Here is a 19841-nt window from a genome sequence, read left to right as displayed (position 1 = left end):
TTGACAGGCGGGGGCTGCTGGCGGAGCTCCCGGGCCACCTCACGTCTTCCCAGAGGCGGGCCACTGAGGGGGAGTGCGTGGATTCATGTGTGGCAGTGGTGTGGGGCTTGGGACAGAGGAATAACTGCCCATAGGGAACTAAGGGCGGGTAGCCGCTTCTCTGCAGCCCTCAGAGCTGACACCTATTAGGGATCCAGCCATTACTGCTTCCACAGTAGAGTCCCTGGGTCTCCCTCAAGACACCCTAACAGGATGCACTCTCTAGTGCAGTTGAAGGACCTCAATTGAACAGGAGACATGATTCCTGAAAGTCCCCTCCTCATGGCCTTAGAGGAGGAAAGGATAAGTCACTGGCCACTGTGGCCTCTGCGACTGGACCCTCCAGTGTTGAGGCAGCTCATTCAATCTCCATAGAAATAAGGACAGATAACAGACAGGGAGCATCCACCCCAGTATTGCCGTCCAGTTACAAGAGGTCATAGGGTGACAAGGGACACACACTGTCACCAGAGTCCACTTTCCAAAGTGGGCAACCTGGAAGCACAGGGAGTTAACTCTGCCGAGCAGCCCTGCCTCCTCTCACTGCTTCTGCAGCCTCAGTGCCTAAGGAGGAAAGGGACATCTCTGGGGGGATTCTGGGTCAATTCTGATTCTGAGCCGACAGAGAACGGAGGGGTGAGGTGGGGGGGGTATGGGATGAACCTGCAAAGCTGCAGCAACCTGGCTCCATAACCTGTGGTGAGGCTGGACGTGAGCTCCACCAGAACAGCGTGGATAGCAGATCACTTTGTCCTGGGCCCACAAGAATAGAGGCACTGGGTGACCTTGACTCAAGCAATGTCTTTCCTTTCCCAGGGCCCAGGAATATGGAACAGACACTTCTGAAAGTGGGGGGCGGGGAGAGAAGGACAAACACAGGTTATAGTCAACTGCAACCCTGGAGCTGAGAATGGAACTTCCAGGGGTGAACCAGGGAGCATCTGTTGAGTGCCCTTGTGCCCCATCTTCACCCCCTTGCCCTTCCGTTGAGTGCCTGAAGTCAGAGCTTCCCTGGAAACCCTTCAAGTTTTACACTCCAATTGCCTAAGGTTTCCAATGATGACAAATTAGAAAAATGTTTCTGCTGCAGCCCAGCACCTTAAGCTAAGATTTAGAGATGGGAGTGGAATTATAAGCCCTCTGGGGAAAGAGAGAAATTCCCCCTCTTGGGACTAGAGCAGAGGGAGACTGGGGTTAAGGCCTCTGGCTGGCGATGTGCAGGGTCTCTCTACTTGGAAATTGAGCCCCCAAAGCCTTCACCACTCTGGCCTCTCTAGGTGTCCAGCCTTGTCCTTACCAGGAAAACTGTTCTGAAGATGCAGCTGGAGAAGGTCTCCAGCAAGGAGGAGGTCTCTGTAGCAGCTCTCCACTTGAGTGAGCCTCTTTAGGTCAACAACAATGTCTGTCTGTCCGAACCCAGCAGGCCAGGGCCCCACGAGTGTAAGACGTGATTCTATTTGACTTTCCAAATCAAAGTGCATTGATTGGGTCCCAAAGAATTCAGGGCACATAACTGTCTTAATTAAACTTGCTATAAACAGACAAATCACTTCTTGCTCTTGAAGAGAGGTCTGGGGGATCGAAGAGGTTGAAGGTAGCCAGACTTGGGGAGCTATTTAAGAGGAGGAGAAGAAAGAAAAGCTGTGGGTACAGAGAAGAAGAAGGGGGGGGGGGAAAGAAGTAGAAATGAGTTTCCACAGACTCAGAAAACAAATGAACTGAAACCAAAATATGGAGGAACACAGAGATAGTGGGGTGGTGCAGTGGTTAAGTGCTGGGCTAATAAAAAGCCTAATGTTCCAACCCACAGACAACAGTTGGGAGGAAGCAGTGGAAGTTTGCTTCCGTAGCGAGTTCCGGCTTTGATATCCCGGTGGAGCAGCTCTGCTCTGTCCAGTAAAGTCTCTCTGAATCCTAACAGACTGGATTGCAATGAGCTTGCTTCTCCATTGTTGTTGTGAGGTGGGGGTGGGTGCCAAACGCTGAAAGACATCCTTGGGTTTCCAAAGCAGTTCTATCTGGAAACAGACGCGGAGGGGTGGGAGCTGCAGGTCCAAGTCGGAGCTCTGGAATGGTTGAGGAGGCCCAAGGTCATTGCGGGGAGGCTGAGCTCCACACTGCCAACTTCCTTGACACTGGTTTAGCCTTCCTGGCACCCACAGGAGGAGGTGTTTTCTCTCAGGTTGGTTGGTCAGGTTAGGGGCAGGGGGTGGCTGCCTTGAGCGCCCGAACACATGGCTGCAGCATCCTGGTGTTGGGACTCTGAATGTGGTGGTGCCTTGGCTGGGTCACTGCAGTGCCCCGAGGGAAGCCAGAAAGGAAGGCGTTTCCTGTAGCTCTCTGGGAAAGCAGGAAAAGGGCAGCCCATCTACCTCCGTCAAGTTCCTTCCAGCCAAGGGTGCAGGGGGTGAGTGAGGTGCAATCCCCACACCCCGAAGCGGAGCAGTCCGGCCCTTGGGGGTGGAGGGTAGGAATGTGGCTGCGCCTGGAAAGGGCCAGAAACGCCTGACCTTCTCCACCTGGAAGGTGCAAAAAGCCGGCGAGGTCCCGGAATAATTCTGGGTCTCCGGAAGGTTACCCGAGCGCCAGGCGGAAGGCAATCCCGGCCGGCCAACCTGGATCTCACAGCCTAACACTGGTCGACATCATCTTCGTAACTACAAGTGGAAGGGGAGGCCCTGGTAACACGCCCGCAGGCGGAGAGCGCACGGTCCCAGCGTGCTCGCTCCTGGAACTCCGAGCCGCTGCTGTTCTCTGCGCTGGCCAACTTGCCTTCCCATCTCTTTCCATCGACAATCTCCGTATCTGACTGCAGCAACGAGCTGATGCAGGGACACGCTTCATTTCGTTAGACTGACATTCGCCACCTTCTAGTCGCATTGCTTGTTGCTGGTGAGGAATATAAGTTCAGGAGGAACTTTTTGGCTAAACTGTCTTTTTAAAGGAGATATTTCCCCGTCCTCTCACCCCAGTATAACAGATATTTTAAAACATTTTTACTATGGAAAGAAAATGGTTTATATCGCCTTAAGATTTCCGACATTCTCTGTAAGATGCCACTGACTCTAGGGACACTAACGAAAAAGCTATTGTATTTTTTCCTGAACAACCTTGAATATTTTCAGGTGAAGCACAAGCCTCGGATGGAAAATTTCCTTATGATTAAGTTCACCCAAGTAGGAAATCCAAATAAAATTTAGACTGCATTGTCCAATAAACTTTTCACTGAAAACAACAGCTATCACTGCACGGAGAATTGAAATAAATATGCAGTGAAGGGCCATGAAAACCTGAACTATTAAGGAAAGCTGCCTGTATCTTTCTCATGGGGGGTGGAGGAGGAAAACTTCCCAAGCCCCCCTTTTATTAGACTTCTGTTGTGAGAACGGAATGGTCGCTTCCCCCCCCCCCCCCCCAGCTATCAGTCCGCCTTTCACAACTCTCCCAGCACAGACCGACGATGATGATTGTTCTTTAGGCGACGGACTTCGGAAACAAACAACCTCTTTCACACTCACACACTCGCACACCCCACACAAACGCACACACAGTTGCCGGTTTTTTTTAAAAAACGTTGCCTCTTTGAAAGAGAGAGAGAGGGAGAGAGATTGGGAAACTCGAGCTGAGGTAACCCACAAGCCCAGCTACTGGGCTTTAATGATACCAAAGGAAAAAGTTCCCCTCATAAAATTTCTCCGAGCTTATTAGTTATTTAAATCAGCTCCGAGGCTGGACGGGCGACGCCGCAGGTACCATCTGTGGTTCCTTAAGGTGAGCAGTCAGCTTGGGGGCGCTGGGCTCCCGGGGAGAAGCCAGTGGGGCGCAGCCAGGTGAGCACATTGGCGGGGGCGCCCGGCCTGGCCGAAGGTCCCTGTGACCCCAGGCAGGTTTTGGGGTATCAGGCCTTAGACAAGGACACAAGGGTGTGGAGACAGGCCAGGCGGCTGCTGGGCACCACCTCGGCCTGGGTACTAGCCAGCCGCCCGAGAGGTCCTGTTGGCACTGCCATCAAAAATGGGTGCAGGGTAGCAGGGTCTCCCAGAACTCTCCCCTGTTTCGCCGGAGGCAGGAGCTGGGGGCTTTAGAAGTGGGTCGGACCAGGAGAAGTGACACTTTGCTGGCTGCTGGTTCCTCTCAGTAGCCACACTCCAGCAGCTTGTGTGTGGACAATTGCCTTTATTTACAACAAGCCCCAGGCTCCTTGGTGAAGTTCCTTAAGTCTGCAGTGGGGGCCTGTAGTCCTGGCCTGTCGCCAAGATGGCGCAAGGTGATGCCACCCCGCGGGCCTTGAGGGACCTGGTCCTGGGGAGGACAGGTGCTGAGAATCGGGGCTCCTGGGCTTCATCCTGGGGTCAAGCGCGGACAGAACAGCGAGAGTTTCCACCGGGCTTGGTGTCCGAGAGAGAACAAGTGAGGCCCGAGCACAGAGGGCGCAGCTGCTTGCTCCCCTCGACGGGGGGCCGGACCGCCAGTCAGGCCGCGCGCCTCTCCCTCCACCCCGGGGGCGCGATGGGGTCCCTGGAAGCCGGGTGGTCGGGCCGGGAGCCAGGGTCCTTGCCCTCCCCGGAGAGGTCTGGGCTTGGCGCAGAAGAACCTTTGGGACCCTGTTACTTCTGCCCCTTGTCACCTCGGCCCCATCGCCCTCGCGCGCAAAGAGTGGGCCCCGACTCCGCTGCGCAGCCCGCCGGCTGCTGGGCTTGGGCTTTGAGGGGCGTGCGGGGCCGCGGCCGCGGCGGGCTGGAGGGCTTCTTGTAAGGGTTTGGGGCGCGCAAGGGGCGCGTCCCCTGTCGCCGGCGTCGCGGGGCCCGGGTTCGGGGTCCAGCCGGCTAAGACCCCGCTGCGTCCCGGACGAGCCGACCCCAAGGGGCCACCGGGCCGAGGGCGCCGTAGGTTCCGGGCGCAGCCCACGCGGTGGCGCTGTCGGGAGGGGAGGCCTCGCCTCTGGGCCGGGCCCTGCCGGTCGGTGACCCAGGCTCGGGGGCGACTCGAGGAGGCGGGGTTGCCACCAGCACCTTGCGCCCCGGGGTTTGGAAACGGGTCCTTGCCCACAGGAAGCTCGGTGGGCCGCGAGCACCGCTCCCCGCTCCTCTGGGGGCGCATTGGGGCGGAGGCCAGAGTGCGACCACCACTTTGGGGTTTCGTTTTCTCTCCCACTTTGCCTTTTTATCCCGCCGTCTAAAGTCGATTTATAGAAATAAAGTAGATTAGTCAGGCACCCATTCTCCCTCTGTGGCTGCAGAAAGAGATCCAGATATTAAAGCTCTTGACGCTTAAAAAAGAATAAAGGGACCCTGGGCCCGGGAGGGGGGCATGGGCACGCGTCGCCTGGTGGTTGTTCGGAGGCCTCAGGCTTCAACTGGGGCGTATCCACACTTCCACCTGACGACTCTCCTAGCCCCGCTGGCCTTTCACCCCTGGGCGCGCAGGGTGAAGCCTCGACGCCCTCCGTCAATGGCTACACCCGGGCCCCGCCGAGGAGGGCACCCTTCTCGGAGGGCAGCACCCTGGCCCCCTTTGGGCCTTTGCGATGTCCCTCGGGCGGGCACTCAGCTCACCACCTATGACAGACTAATTGCCCACCACCCTTTGCCAATCAGGCGTCTCCCTGGGACGCCTTTCATTTCTGGCCCAGGGCGAAGGGGCCAGTGGTTCCTGGGCGCCAGCAGGCCCTCCACTGCCCGCTCTCAGCGGCCTGACGGCTGGCTTCTCCCTGCTGAGTCTCCACGGGGCCCAGAGCCCCGGAGACAGTGGGGACAATTGATCTTTGCCTGTCGAGGGATGGGGATACAGGGTCTGATGCCAAAGAAGAAAGCAGACCGATAACGAAGTAAGTGGTCCCCGGCCTCCTCGCTGAGTCAGTCCCAGGCTCTGGGAGGGTTTGTGTCCCGCCGTTTTGCGGGGTGCATCCCCCTAGGCGTTCTGGCCTGGGCCCCCACGCCTTGGGTTCAGTCAATTTCCAATCCGAGCCCCGCGCAATTACGCAGCCCGTGAACTTGTGGACCATCAGGACAGTTCCGCAGAAATTGGCTTCAGGGCTGGGTGGGCTTCATTTGGGAGGAAAGCGTCCTTCAGCCCTCCCACTGCCCCCCACCCCACCCCATGGGGCGGCCTGTGCCCATACCCCGCAGCCATCCGTCGGAAGGCGTTTGACAAGTGGCCAATTTAAGCGGCGGAGTTTCCTCTGTGCGTCCGGGTTTGGAGGCAAGAAGCGGCCCAACTCTTCTGTGTTCCCTAAGAGGCGGCGCATGGCCCAGAGGGCCCCTGTGCCCGATGGCCTGGTGGGAAAGCCCGAGCCTGGGGAAAGGCTGTTTGGCCTTCAGAGGCCCAGGCGGACTGTGGAAAGCTGGGGTGCCCCTCGGGCACCCCCGCACGCTACACCCACACAATCAGGCCTAGGCCGCCCGCCGTGAGCTCCCAGGAAGGGAGCCCACGCGGCAAAACACTCGGCCGTGAGAAAAATGGAAAGTCAGCAAATGATTTTTCATTTTCAAGTTTACTTGAATGTACAAGGCACACGAAAAGAGGCCTGGTGAGAGAGAAGGGAAAGGAGAGAGCATGGGAAGGAGCGGGGTGGGGGAAAGCACATTTAAGACCAGTATGTGAGGAAGATCCATTGATTTTAAAAATAACAAATCTCAGCGTAATCATTTAAGGCAGGCGACCTCTGACTACATGATATAAGTGGGGAGGGGGAGAGGAGATGTGGAAGAACAAGGGGAAAATGTCTCAGCAGATTCCCGATAAAAAATGTCAGTGAGAAGTAAGCGGGGGATTTACAAATTCGAACTTTGTGCTTTTGAGGACGGGGCAAACTACCACGGTAATGCACAAAAATGCGTTTCCGATCAAAGTATCTACGTAAAGAAGGACAAACGTAATTAAAACCAATTCTTTTCCTGAGTGTGATTTTGTTTCGAAAATGTTTGAAAAGGAACAACTTGAGAACATAAAGCGAAACCAAACAAAACTTTGAATCATCATCATAATTATTTATTTACTGTCTTAAAAGGGAGAAAGTCCTGGAGAAGATTAGGGGGAAAGTTATTTAAAGTATCTTTTCTTGTCAAAATTAAACATGCTGCAAATAATAGCTTACTTCAGTAGAAATAAGGTCAATACAAAAAATTGTGCAGTTAAAAAAAAGGGGGCTATGTAATTTGAAACAGAAAAGGCCTTTATTAGGGACAACACTAAAGGAAGGGGAAAAAACCCAACAAACCCAGCCGAGCATACATCAGAAGCTTCTCAGATTCTTCTTTTCTAAATGAGAAGAAATTTGTCAACTGCCTTACTGAACCTAACTCTACAAACATCCAAACGACATTTCCTGGTAATTGTGGTTTACTTCTTCCTCTAGTTAAAAGCCTTTTAAAAGAATTTTAGTCTTTCTTGGCTCCAAATGATAAATTTGTTCACCATAAAAACGGACACGAGGAAGCTCCAATAAAGAGAAAAATCAATGGATTTAAAATAGTTCAAAATCTGGAAACAAACTAATCACAATGTATACTTAATTGTACTTAATTGTATACTTTATTTAAATCGCCCTTCTCCAGGGTTTAATAATTTAGAATCAATAGTTCCCTCAAAACATAATAAAATATTTATACTTTATAAAATATTAACCGATTAACAATAAGGCTGTGTTGTTTATAAGAGTGTAACTGGAGTCTTGTAATCATGCTGTTGACACAAGCCTGTGAGGTTAGCAAAGTGATCTTCGCAAAATGTAAATGAAGATCTTCAGATAGTAGTGTTTATAAAATAGCTCATTAATGGCTTAGGATTGAATCGCTCCAACCATCCGCATCATCAGATATAATAATAGTGACGAATCAGACAGGAAAAGAGTCTGGCTAAACCATTTGCTTTTTTTTTTTTTTTTCCATAAGTCCTGAAGTCCTAATATCACCAATTCTTCTAAGTTCTTGGACATTGATCCGGAGGAGGATTCCACACTTCAACACCAAGGTAAGGAGAGAAACAGCATTATTATCGTTAAGAAGTTAGTAAGAAACGCGCCTTTTTCCTTTTTTGAAAAGGAGCTCAAAGTTTGACAGTGGCAATTGGTTTTTGCCACCACCCCCGGTCCTATTTCGAGATCACAGATAAAAAAAAAAGTTTGTGGATCGAACTTACAGTTTTGTTTCTTTGCAGCCAAAAACCTTTTAACTACCACCACAGGTTGATTGACTTGAGCCTCTTTGCCCTCAGCGGCTTTGAATTATGCATTTCCTCTAACTCTTTCGTTTTGGGGATAAACGGGGTCTAAGGGGAAAGAAGGGAAAGGCAGCCTAACTCCCCGGGGTGGCTCCTCCAGGTTTACTCTCTCCAGCGCTGCCTTTCCCAGCCGGGCTCCCACTGCGTCCCCTGCCGCCTCGGGAGCTTTAGGAACTTGGTGGGCGGTGCCTGGGTGCGGGGCTTCACCCAGATTTGGGAGCCGAGATTTAGGCCGGGGCAGGGTTCGCGCCTGCGACCCTTTCTCTTCCAGAGGCTTTGTCGCCTCCCAGGCCCCTGCTTTTGAGGGTATGGCTGCGCATGCAGTCCACTTGGGTGGAGGGGGTGGGGGGCAGGGGTGCGGCGAGTGGCACGGCCCGGGTCAGGGCTCGCTCCACGAAAGCAGCCCTTCTGGTCCCGGCCCAGGGCCGGAATTTCCAGCAATGCCCCCCGGAGCGCGTTTCCCGAAACCGAACTTAGTTTGGCCCTCTGGCGCCGCCGTACAGTCAATGTTTCTTAAGGGGGACCGGCAGTTTAAGAAGCTAGAGGAGGGTAAGAGCCGAATCCCGAGGCTTAGAAAGAACACCTAGATGTGCGGGGCATACGAGAGACAATGCCAGTTGAGTGGGCTTTGCCCGGATGCAAGCTCAGCGGAGGATTGGCCTACGTCTTCCAGCCCGAAGTCCTAGCTTCTAGAGTCCGCTGGCGCCCGGGGCGTCTCGCAGAGACCACGGTTCTTGCCCACGTGCAGCTCCTTAAGGAGGCCCGGTTCCCAAGCAGGAACACAGGGACATTAAGTGCGGCCCGAGCCCAGCCTGCTCGGCTCGAGCCCGCGCCACCTTAAATGAGCGCGGCGGCCGGAGCCCCGCGGCAGGCGGCGGCCGCGCGAGTAGGCAAAAGTTTGTGGCTCAGTCGTGCCTTTGCGGGACCCGCTGGGGACGCCCCCGCGCAGCCGCCCCGAGGTGCGGAGGTGGGAATCCTCACCACACAGTGCTGTCTGCGTCGCCGCTGAGGGCCCGGGTGATTTGAGGTCTCCGGAGCCCCAGCCTCGCAGCCAGAGCACAGGGAAGCTCTACTGTCATCGCAGCCACCTCGCCACGGCCTCCGAGCGGCCCAGCCTGCTCCGCCGGCGATGTCTCCTGCGCTGCGAGCGCTCCAGGAATGCAATCCAGGGATGCCCCTCGCCCAGCGTCCCCCACGCGGCACCCACTCTGGTGCCACTCGCAGACCAGAGGGCAGTGCTCATGCTCCCGCCGTTCAGGACATCCCAGCTATTGTTCCGGACTCGCGGCCGTGCCCGCTGTGAGAGAAAAGCGGCCTCCCCTGCGTATCCGGCGGCGCGGAGCGCAGTGGCTCGGCGGGCCCAGACGGCCAGCTCCGCGCCCAGGGGCACGTTGCCGGCACCGGGAAAAGTTGCTCCGAGGGGCGGAGGCGGTGGGTGGTGGGCGGAGGCGGTGGGTGGGGGAGGCGATCGCCCTCCTATCTCCAAAGTCGAAAGTACTGGGCGCAGTTACCAGAGCCTGGAACGGAGGCTGCCGTGGCCACTGCCTGCGTGTGGCTCAGCCTGGAGACTCGGTACCCAGAGCCAGCCTTGCAGCCGCCTCCGCGCCACGCCGGGACGAGCGCTCTTAGGGGCTGGGAGAGGCGGCCGCACCCTGGACCTGCCGGGAGGAGGAGGAGGACGCGGAGGACTAGACCCTGGGCCTGGCGCCCGATCAAGCTTGCGCGCTCTTGCTCGCGGGCCACGGCCACCTTTTCACGCTCCACTCTGTCCTCAGCCATCGGTCCTCCTCTGCCTGGAGCGCCCGATCCTCGCCTCCCTGCTCCCACCGCCCGACCCTGCCCTTCCTCCTCCCTCCTCCTCCTCCTCTCACCCGCCCCTCGCCTGTCCCTCTCTCTGCTCTGCTGGTCCCTCTGCCAGCTCCGCAGCCCTGCCGCTGTTGGGTCGCGGAGCTCACAGCGATTGATTGATTGATGTTTAATTTCCTGCCAGGCGGGGCTCCCTTCCTCCTGCAGCCTCCCCAGTACTCCTCCCCGCCCCCCCCACTCCCCTCCTTGATTGCGGTGGACCAGTCTGGTTTGGGATTAGATTGGTCCCCCCCCACCCCCCCACCCCATCCCGAAATAACCCAAAGACTTCCCCTACCCCCACCCCAAATTATTATTTTGAAGGCGCTAGATCTGGGGACGGAAAGGGGGTGGGGGAGAAATCGGAAACCGAGGACAACCCAAAAGGACTCACTTTGCCTGATGACTCAACGCAACTAATAATCATCTCCCTCTCAGTGTGTGTCTCTGCGGCTTGTCAGGGAGTCCGGCTCTGGCTGCTGGCGGCGGCGGCCGAGAGGGGAGAAGCTGGAGGTGACAGCTCGGGCAGCCAGCGCGCTTCCTCCTGCGCGTGGTCCCTGGTCCGGGCGCCTTCCCGGCTCTCGGGGGCTCCGGCCCCGTGACTCTGGCCGCGCCTCCTCCGGAGCTAGCAGCCCAGAGAACACGCAGCCCGGCCGGTCGCCGCCTCCCGGTTCTCAGCCCTTTCTCTCCAGAACTGGTCTCCTTCCCGAAGGTGTGAAAAGACGGTCTCCAGCCTCCTTTCTCCCTCCTCCTCCTCCGCCGCCGTCCCCTCCCCCGCTCGCTTTGGTGCCCCTTTGGAGGAGCCCTCCTTTCCCTCTCCCCCTCCCCCTCCCCCATCTTCATCATCATAACAACCATCTCCGCACAAGAAGAAGACACCCTGACCCAGGACCTTAACCATTAGGACCTGGGGGAGAGGAAAGGGGAAGAAGTGCAGGGAGAGGAAGACTAGGAGAATACGGCAAGGCAAAGCACCAGAAACTTTCCACCCTGGATTCTCTACTTTTGCTCCATGGACAGAGCCCCAGCCAGCCAAGTTACAGACAGACCGTAAGCAGTAAGTACGCGCAGCCAGGGTCCGCGCGCCGGCGCTCGGGCGAGTGGGGAAGCCCCGGGCGCCTAAGGTCCCGGGCCGGCGGCTTTCCCTGCCCGCGCCCGGAGCCCGCACCGCTGGACGCCGCCGTCACCCGCAGCCTGGCTGCTTCTCCGCATCTCCGCAGACCTCCTCTCACCTTCCCCGAGCTACCCCACCTTGCTTCCTTGGCCGGCGGCGACACCGCGGCTTTCTGCGAGGCGAGGGCGCGCGCGCGTGGAGATTCTCGGCGCACTTTGTTGTGCCGGGTTCCTGCTTCTGCGGGATGCCACCGCGGCGGCAGCACGCGAGCGCCGTTTCATCAGGTGTCCCCCGCCCCCCAAACGCCGCGGACGCCCCGACCTGCGGGTTCGGCCCGGAGAGCTCTGCAAGCCGAGTGACCCAGAGGGGAACTTTCTGGGAATGGTTTTTAAATTAAGGTCGATGACAGGCTGCTCCTACACCAAAGAATTGAAATGCGCTGTACGTTTGCATTTTATGCTGAAGAGTTTTTATTAAAAAAATACACTCAGATGAAGAGAACCTTCCAAAATAACGATTGTAGCCCCCCGCATTTGTGATGGAGGTTTTCCCGAGAAATAGCTCGAAGTGTTTGGGGATGCTTATTAACTTGAAATTGGGGCTGGTTTTGTGCAAAATGTGTGTCTCCGGACTCGCTCCTTAAAGGTAAAAAGCAGGGATTCAGGGGTCCCTTGGCCCGGCCTTTGGTTAGTGCTGTGCCCCTAGCTGCACATTCGTCCCGTGGTCATTTTGTTCTGTGGACTTGTGGACACCCCATGCTCAGTCCAAGTCAGGGGGCTATCTTTTTTTTTTTTTTTTTAAGTTCACTTCTTCCTCAACCCTAGCCCTCAGACAGAAGAGCTGTGTCGCACTCTAGAATGGTTCCCACCAACTCCTTGTCCTCAAATGGGCCACTTCGGGGTGTCCCTGGGCGCCTGTGTAGGTCACACCCTTAAGGGCCAGCTCCTGGGGCGCAGGGACTGGGTGGAGCGGCAGCCCCCCGAGCTCCGTATTCTCCCAGGCCGCCCAGGGGAGGGTGGGGACCCGCTGGCCGGCTCAGGCCCCTGGGGCAGCGTGGGAGGAAGTTTCTGTGGCTGTGGGGCCGCGCGCTGCCACTGGCCCGAACGTCTATCACGTGTGTGAGTGGTTTTCCCTCTTTTTTTCCTCCCTCCTCCCCGTCCCCCCCCCCGCCCCCTCCCTAGGTCCCTGCGCGTTTTATTGCGACCTGCCGGTGGGAACTTTGTCTCCGAGTCGGAGCAGCATGGAGCGGCGGAGTGAGAGCCCATGCCTGCGGGACAGCCCCGACCGGCGGAGCGGCAGCCCCGACGTCAAGGGGCCTCCCCCGGTGAAGGTGGCCCGGCTGGAGCAGAACGGCAGCCCCATGGGAGCCCGCGGGAGGCCCAACGGCGCAGTGGCCAAGGCCGTGGGAGGTAACAGCCCGCGAGGGAGGCGCGCGCAGCCCGCGGCCGGGCGCTAATGGCCCGGGTGTCAGGGTTCAGGTTGATTAGGCGCTGGAGCGGTGTAGGATTACAGGAAGTGAATTCCAGGTTGCCAAATAATGCCCCTGTCGCCTCTCATCTGCAACTAGTAGCTTCATCTCCAGTTAAGACGAGAAAGTGGTTTACCCAGAGGGTGGCATTTTTTGGGCACTTTGCCACTGTGTGCTGAGGTGTTGGCAGGTTTATGTCACAGCCAGCTAACTGTTTCTAGATTTTCCTAGAGAGCTTTTTAGTGATTTAACTCGTTTGCCTTGCCTGTTAGTATCTGCTTGAGAGATGCAATTTAGGTGCGTTCGTTTTCACGGAACAGTCATTAATGCTCAGGCCAGTGCCTGAGCGAGAATGTTGGTGGTGTTTTGTAGTGGAGACGATCTTTCAAGATAAATGAGTAACAATTGGGAATGTTTTTCTGCTCCATTTCAAGTGAGAAAGAAAAATCACAAACCTCATGAATCTCTTAGGCCCTCAGAGGATTCAGTATTATGGTTTACAATGTTTAAGACAATATACATTTGTAACTTTTTTATTAATATTATCAAACAGATAAAAATAGCAAAATTAACCAAAGTGTGCTTTCTTTTTACAAGAGTACATTATTGTTTCACGTAATGATTTTTAGTTTTTACTATTTAAACGACTACTCACTTTTAAAGTAATTATGAAAAGTATTTTTACATATTAAAGAGAGATGTTGAAATATTACTGAAATATTTTTAAATTTGCATTTTACTTAGTTGGGTTTTTTACCTGTAAAATGCTCAGTTACCAATGGCATGCAGTTTTGTGTGTGTGCTTGGGAGAGAAATTACCAACTTTCTTCAATTTTAATATATACTTCCACCTAATATTTTAACTAGTGATCTGTTTAATATAATCACTTTATATCAATGTGTATGAAGTAAAACAAAGTCTTTCTAAAAATTAGTGATAAGCTTCCACTACCAAGTTCTAAGGGTTCCCAGGGATATTGTAGGGGGAGGAGATTCATTCCAAATGTTCACTCCCTCTTAGATAGATACAATATGCATTCTGTAAATGAGCATGTTTTTGTTTTGACTTATTTTGCTATTTATTACTGTTTCTTTGTGGTAGACATGGGGATACTTTGTCTTAATTCTTTCCATTGATTAATCATCTTCCCCAAGAAACCTTCATCTTCCTGATGTTTGAAGTTAAAAAAAAAATTAGCAATAGACTGTGATTTGTTTCTGTTCAATTTTGAGGACATATTAATGAAGCAAAAGGAAACTGGGTAGTTTTAGAAGTAGTTGTAAAAGTGGAGTTTATTAATGTACTGTATCTAGACGAGAATAGTTTCAGCCTTCATCTCTTAGGTCATACCTGTAAGGAAGGAAAATACATGATGATCCTGATAGACTCAATCATGAGTTGATACAGAAGTTCTGAGGTTGTGCCATTGATAAAAGTCCAGAAATCTTTGGGGGCTATGTTCTCAAAGTGGCCTTTAAGTGTAAAGAGAATACTTGGACGTGAATTTAGGATTCTTTTTGAAGACCTAATAAAATTTGCTAGATTGAAAGACATGTCGAAACATTTTAGAGTATGATGTTAAACTATTGTCTTTCATAGAAATATTTCCCCCACCTCCCTTATATAGATCTAGGAAAGAAACTGTCTTATTCTATTGGGCAGGGATCTCTTTTAGTGTAAGTTTGTACTTGATTTTCCAATATTATGGGGCTACCATTCATATTTAAGCACTTCTTGTAATCTTGATGTAAACTTAAAATTTTGATGCAAATTCAGTACATCTTAGGAGGGAATCATTTGTTTTAATAAGTTTCCATAGCCACTTTCTCTGAGCTTTAACTCAGTGTAGCATTATTCAAGTTTTTATTAGCTGCTACTCTAATTGAAAATAAAGGTTATGTTATTTTGTACCATTAATATGTATCATTAAAATATTTAATAGTAAACTCAATGAAGTAATTTATATGTAATGACTTCAAAATATTTTTGAAAGATAGATTATATGCTAAACTGTACAATAGATTGTTTAGAGATTTATTTATAAAACTTCAAAATACAGCAATAGAGAATATAAAATTTTGATAGTACGCAACTACTTTTTGAATGATAGCTTTAGGGGATTAAGTTTATTTAGTTTCCAAATGTACAGTAAGAAAGAATTTAATATTTTAATTTTATTGTAACTTTTAATCATATTTTATAAAGAGCAAAACAGAATCTTTTAAAAATATGCTTTCTAAATTTTGAAACAAGGACTCTGAATATATTTCTAGCTAAAAGTACTTTATCATTTAAATACTTTTTTTTTTAAGGATGTAGGTATGGATTTTATTTCTGATACCCTAGATCCTTTTATTTAAATTTTCATTTTGAAGTAATATAATCAATATAGCAAATATAGGTATTAACAAATACATTTGTATCTCTCTGTCATTTATTGCCATTTTCAGGTATATTACACTCTTTTCAGTGTTGCAAAGATGACTGTACTAAAACATTTAAAATATACAGCTCAAAGTTTTAAAACTATGTATTTGTTAATATTTAATAGTCTTTTTTCTTAAAAGTGATTCCTCTAAGAATTGGGAAATTATTAAGTAAATTTGTTGCTCCAATAAAATGGCAGTTTATTTTCCTGATTTTGATAAGCAATGAGGTGAATAAATGTTTTTGAATGTATTGGTTACAACAGTAATTCTGTTGCTGTTATTTTGTGTGTTTCGGGAGAGGGACCACATCATTTTGATGAGAACTAAGTGTTTATCAAGAAAGAGCATTATCTTAGTGTCTAGACTTAACTAGTCGATAGTACATATACTATCATGATCTCAAGGTTGTTTTAATAAGACATTTAAAAGTTAGTGGGTTGTTTACAGTGTGTTTTAGTTTGAGAAGACTCCTTTAGAAAAGAGATCAGTTTTGCTTTGTCTTTCTAACACTTTCTAGGATGTTTTGGCCCTATAAGTTGTATGTTTTAGAGCACGTATCTAATAAACGAAAAGTGCTCAGATGTGAATGACAGTCAGCTTTTATAGGAAGTCCTCAAGGGGGAAAAAATAGATTAATATCTCTTTAAAAAACATATGAAGGCTGAGAGAGAGTTCAGAGCAAGCAAGAGCACAGTGGTGTTGACAGCTTTATATCCCTGCTGGGTAACATTCACTTACTTGAATTGGCGTCCCCTCTCAGCTAGTAATTCACTCCATAAGGATTTTGAAAAAGGATGATTAATGGTGGAGAAATTAATATTTGTGAAATCGTTGATTAAAACTTACAGATCTATCTGAAGAGTTTGAAAAATAAGAGATTATTAAGGATGGCAAAAATAAGATTCAGATGATCTTTTCTACTTCCATTAGCATGAGTACCTAAGATGTTCTGCTGTGTTTAATGCCTAAGTGAAGCAACCTACAGCATAAAATGAAAGTGATGCCAGTCATGCTTCCAGGAGAAGCAAGGCTTTCTGGTTTCCCCCTGGACTGCTGAAAGTTGCTGGCCAGTTGTGCCTTACTAGCAAGAAATTATTGTGCTTCATTCATTGTTAACACAAGCATTTTCATTTTTTAAATGTTTGGCTTACAGAAGAACTTTCAGACAGCTTTATTTAAACTGAATGAACAGCGCTCAAATATACCAGATGGTGTATTTGCTGATAGCAGGCATTAAACATCAGAAATCTTTTTGATATTTTTTATTTTTCCTATGAATTTTTAGAAATTAGTTTTGGTGTTAAATGTTCTAGATCTTACAGGGAAATGTTTAAACATTGGGAATATCTTTTAGAAATGCCTTTGTGCTGATTTCTCAGAAGTAATGTCTCAGATGTTTTTAAAATACCACATTGATTTTACTGAACTGTCTGTGGAAGTTCTCTTAAAGCTAGTTTCCCTGTAGTAGCTCAATTCTTGCTACTAGGCAGCCTTTTCACGAGCATTAACTGTCTTGTGGCATGGGGGAAAAATCATTATGCAATACATACTGATGTATTCAAATAGAGAAGCAAATGTGATCAAGATTTTTAGACAGGGTCTCATTTAGAGCTGAACATTGTCTACGACAACAGTTAGTTTAATTGTCTACATGTGGAATATTTACTTTTAAATTAAAAGAAATGTGGTTTAGGTCAGGTGTAGACACCGTATTAGCAGTAGTAGAGAGACATTCTAGTTTTTCAAAGAGGTACAGATATGGAAGAGTGAATATTGATGTAGTGAAGTGAACAAAATACTTAGAAACTTAGAAATAGATTGCCAGCATGAGACAAGACAGCGAAATCATATGGTTCTAGTCGCAGATAAGCACCACAGTGCTTGTTGGTAGGACTCATATTATTATTTGGGGAAAAAAGCGAAGAGTAGCCTGCTTTTTTTAAAAAAAAAATTAAAATAATAATTTCAGATCTTTTAAATAGAGTGAACTTGGGCTTTGGGGTCATCCAGCAATGTAGGATGCCCTCTGTAGTTTTGCTGAAGTAGAAAAATAGCCCTTTTCTAAAGTGTTTTTCGTACTTGGCCTGTTATTAAAATAAAGACATACTTGGTAAAAAAAATATATGCAATGAAACATACACATTAAACAGAACATAGGGTATCCGCCCCTCAATGTCCTGAGCATAATTTGATGTTTCGAGTAAATTTGGAAGCCTTACGTTCCATCAGCAAAACCCCACTGACCATTCAAGATCATCTGCAGTGCAGTGTGTGTATGTATGTGTGCTGGAACTTCATAGTCCTCTTTTAAGGCAGCTGTTTTTTAACCTCTTCAGAAAAGGAATAGTAGCATCCTTTCCCAAGGGATTGTGACCAGCAGAATCAGTCTGTATAGAATATAGACATCTTGGGTTAATTTTTATATTTATTCTGGTCCATCTAACAGTATAGAGAAAAGGAGGCTAATTATATTTTATTAGATATTTAAGAATCTGAACTTGAGCTATTTTTAAGAATATGAATGTTAGTTTTATTTTAGGCAATACTATGATAATTACATGATATTTCTGGCAAGGTAGTAAGTTTGATGCTTCTGCTTTAATCAATAAAAACCTTTCTTTATATTTTTAATAATTCATTTTAGAGGCAATATGAAAATATAAAGGAGAAATGCTGAGTTGGCAAGGTGGGCTGAAATCCTAAATGTTTTATTTTCTTTGGTCATGCTCATTCTTTTAGAGATTTTTAGCATCAAAACCACACAAATAATGACCTACACGAGGTGCAGAAAATAAGTACATAATTTGTTTCACTTCTGGAAGTCAAATTTCAGTTTACATATGTAACATGACCAAAAATATTTTGTAGTCTTTTATCTAATAAGTCAGTTGTTTTTTTTTTTAAACCAGTATGTTAGCATGTGCTTACATTAGTTCTTACTGTCATCCTTACATAGATTTTACTATGTTCCTTACATGAATACTGAGATACAATGGCATTTTGGAACATAGTTAAAGATGGAGCATTTAACAAAAGTTGTATGTGTAACAGTTTGTCAGTGAAAAGTGACAAGTGGGAAATGACAAATGAAATGCTGGCATCATCACTCTTTATTTTGATAAAAATGTCTCAATTTGCAGTGATATAATACTGTTTCATATTATTTCATGAGTTGTGTGAGATGCATAAGGAGAATTTAGATTTTGTGAAGGAAAAATTAGCAGCCCAAACTCTCTTTTCAGAAGCTTTGGCATCAAGTTTCCCTCCCCCCCGCAACTTCCCAAGAGTAAGAACAGCAGTGAAATGTTGGATCGAACTCATCATACATTTTAACTCATTATTTAAGAGGGGAAAAGATGAGAAAGAACTCAAAATTATTTCAAGTAGGAGACCTTTGAGCTTAGCTCAAAAATGAAGTGAGTTTGCCTTTTAGTTTCTATTCTTTAGAGCAGTTTTTAAAAAAGATTGATTTCCCTTGATTGACTCTGATGGTACGGGTCCCTTCACATTTCCAACCACCGCTTTCCTCCAGCATTAATTTAAGGTGCCAGTGAGGAGCACTGTGGATTTCTTTTCTTTTAAAATGCAAAGTTTTGAAAATGATGAAGTGTATATATACAGGATTCATCATCCTGATAAGTAAGAGTATTGTGATAGTAATTTCGATCTTGAAGGCGATGCCCAAGGTAGAATTGAGGTTTGAATTAAAGTCAGTTGAGAATTTGCAGAATAAAAAGCAAACAACCCACCCCCTTCCCTAAAACAAACAACCCACAAACTAGTGATGTCGCTTCTTGAGTATGCTCTTTGCGATCTTATGACGCCACATTGCCTCCTTTATTGCCAATGATCCACCATTTATTTTCTTCTTAGACATAGAACCAAGCGCCAAGCAACTTTTTGATAAGAGTGTTTATGTAACATGTTTAGTATTGGAGTTTCCAAAATTATCATAGAACTTTTATATAATTTTCTGTGTTCAATAAACAAGATTTTTTATTGTTTAATAGCAATTAATTGAACGTTATTAAGTGAGTAGTTATGTCAGAAATTGTCTACTAAAATTGTGTCATTTGCTTCTTATTTATAAAGTTTTACCTATTCCAGATTAAAGAATAGGTTAAAATGACATGATATAAATGCTTTAGATATGTAGCTGTAACAATTAGGTTTATTATATGTATTTTCCCCTTTTAAATTCTTGTCCTTAACTTTAAAATTAAAAAAGAAAGGAAAAAACGAAAACACCCAACTAACTAGAGGATGTTATAGTTAATTGTTGTTAGTTGCCTTGGAGTCAACTTTGGACCATGGCAACGCCTCGTTTGACAAAAAAGAACTTAAAATGCAGAAAATAGCATTAATAGAAATGTCAAGAATTTGAATCTTTGCAGTAATGTTATCAGCAAACTGTGTCACACTTTCATTGTAGAAAAAAATGATCTTTATGTGTGGCTGTAGCATACTAGGGTGATAAAACTCTGTGAAAAAATCTTATGTTAGTTACTCCTTATATTAATACCATTTTGCTCATCTATGAGGCAAATTCACTTCTATCTTTAACCATTTTTTCTGTATCTTTGGGATAGGTTCTATATGGTAGGATAATATAACAATAAAGATCAAAAGGTTAGGGGAGAAGAGGAACATATACCACCAGCAGCAGCTATTTTTGAAAAGGATGCATTTGACATGAGGGTAACTGTTGAGTCCGTATTGATGCTT

The 19841-nt window shown here is 48.1% G+C and overlaps 1 protein-coding gene across 1 annotated transcript in view; it reads left to right on the top strand.

The window, feature by feature from the left end:
* Positions 1-7926: 7926 nt before the first annotated feature.
* SATB2 (SATB homeobox 2) overlaps positions 7927-19841 on the top strand; it is a 218434-nt gene continuing 206519 nt past the window's right edge. Inside the window, exons 1-2 of the mRNA XM_006889070.1 lie at positions 7927-8010; positions 12400-12627. Of these exons, the coding sequence (XP_006889132.1) occupies positions 12459-12627 (169 nt within the window). The 5' untranslated portion in view covers positions 7927-8010; positions 12400-12458. The remainder of the gene's footprint in view (positions 8011-12399; positions 12628-19841) is intronic.

The sequence above is a fragment of the Elephantulus edwardii genome, unplaced genomic scaffold, assembly GCF_000299155.1.
Source record: "Elephantulus edwardii isolate Elephantulus edwardi_28Jun2011 unplaced genomic scaffold, EleEdw1.0 scaffold00075, whole genome shotgun sequence".
Classification (NCBI taxonomy): Eukaryota; Metazoa; Chordata; class Mammalia; order Macroscelidea; family Macroscelididae; genus Elephantulus; species Elephantulus edwardii.
This window is presented reverse-complemented; position numbering and strand designations above follow the sequence as displayed.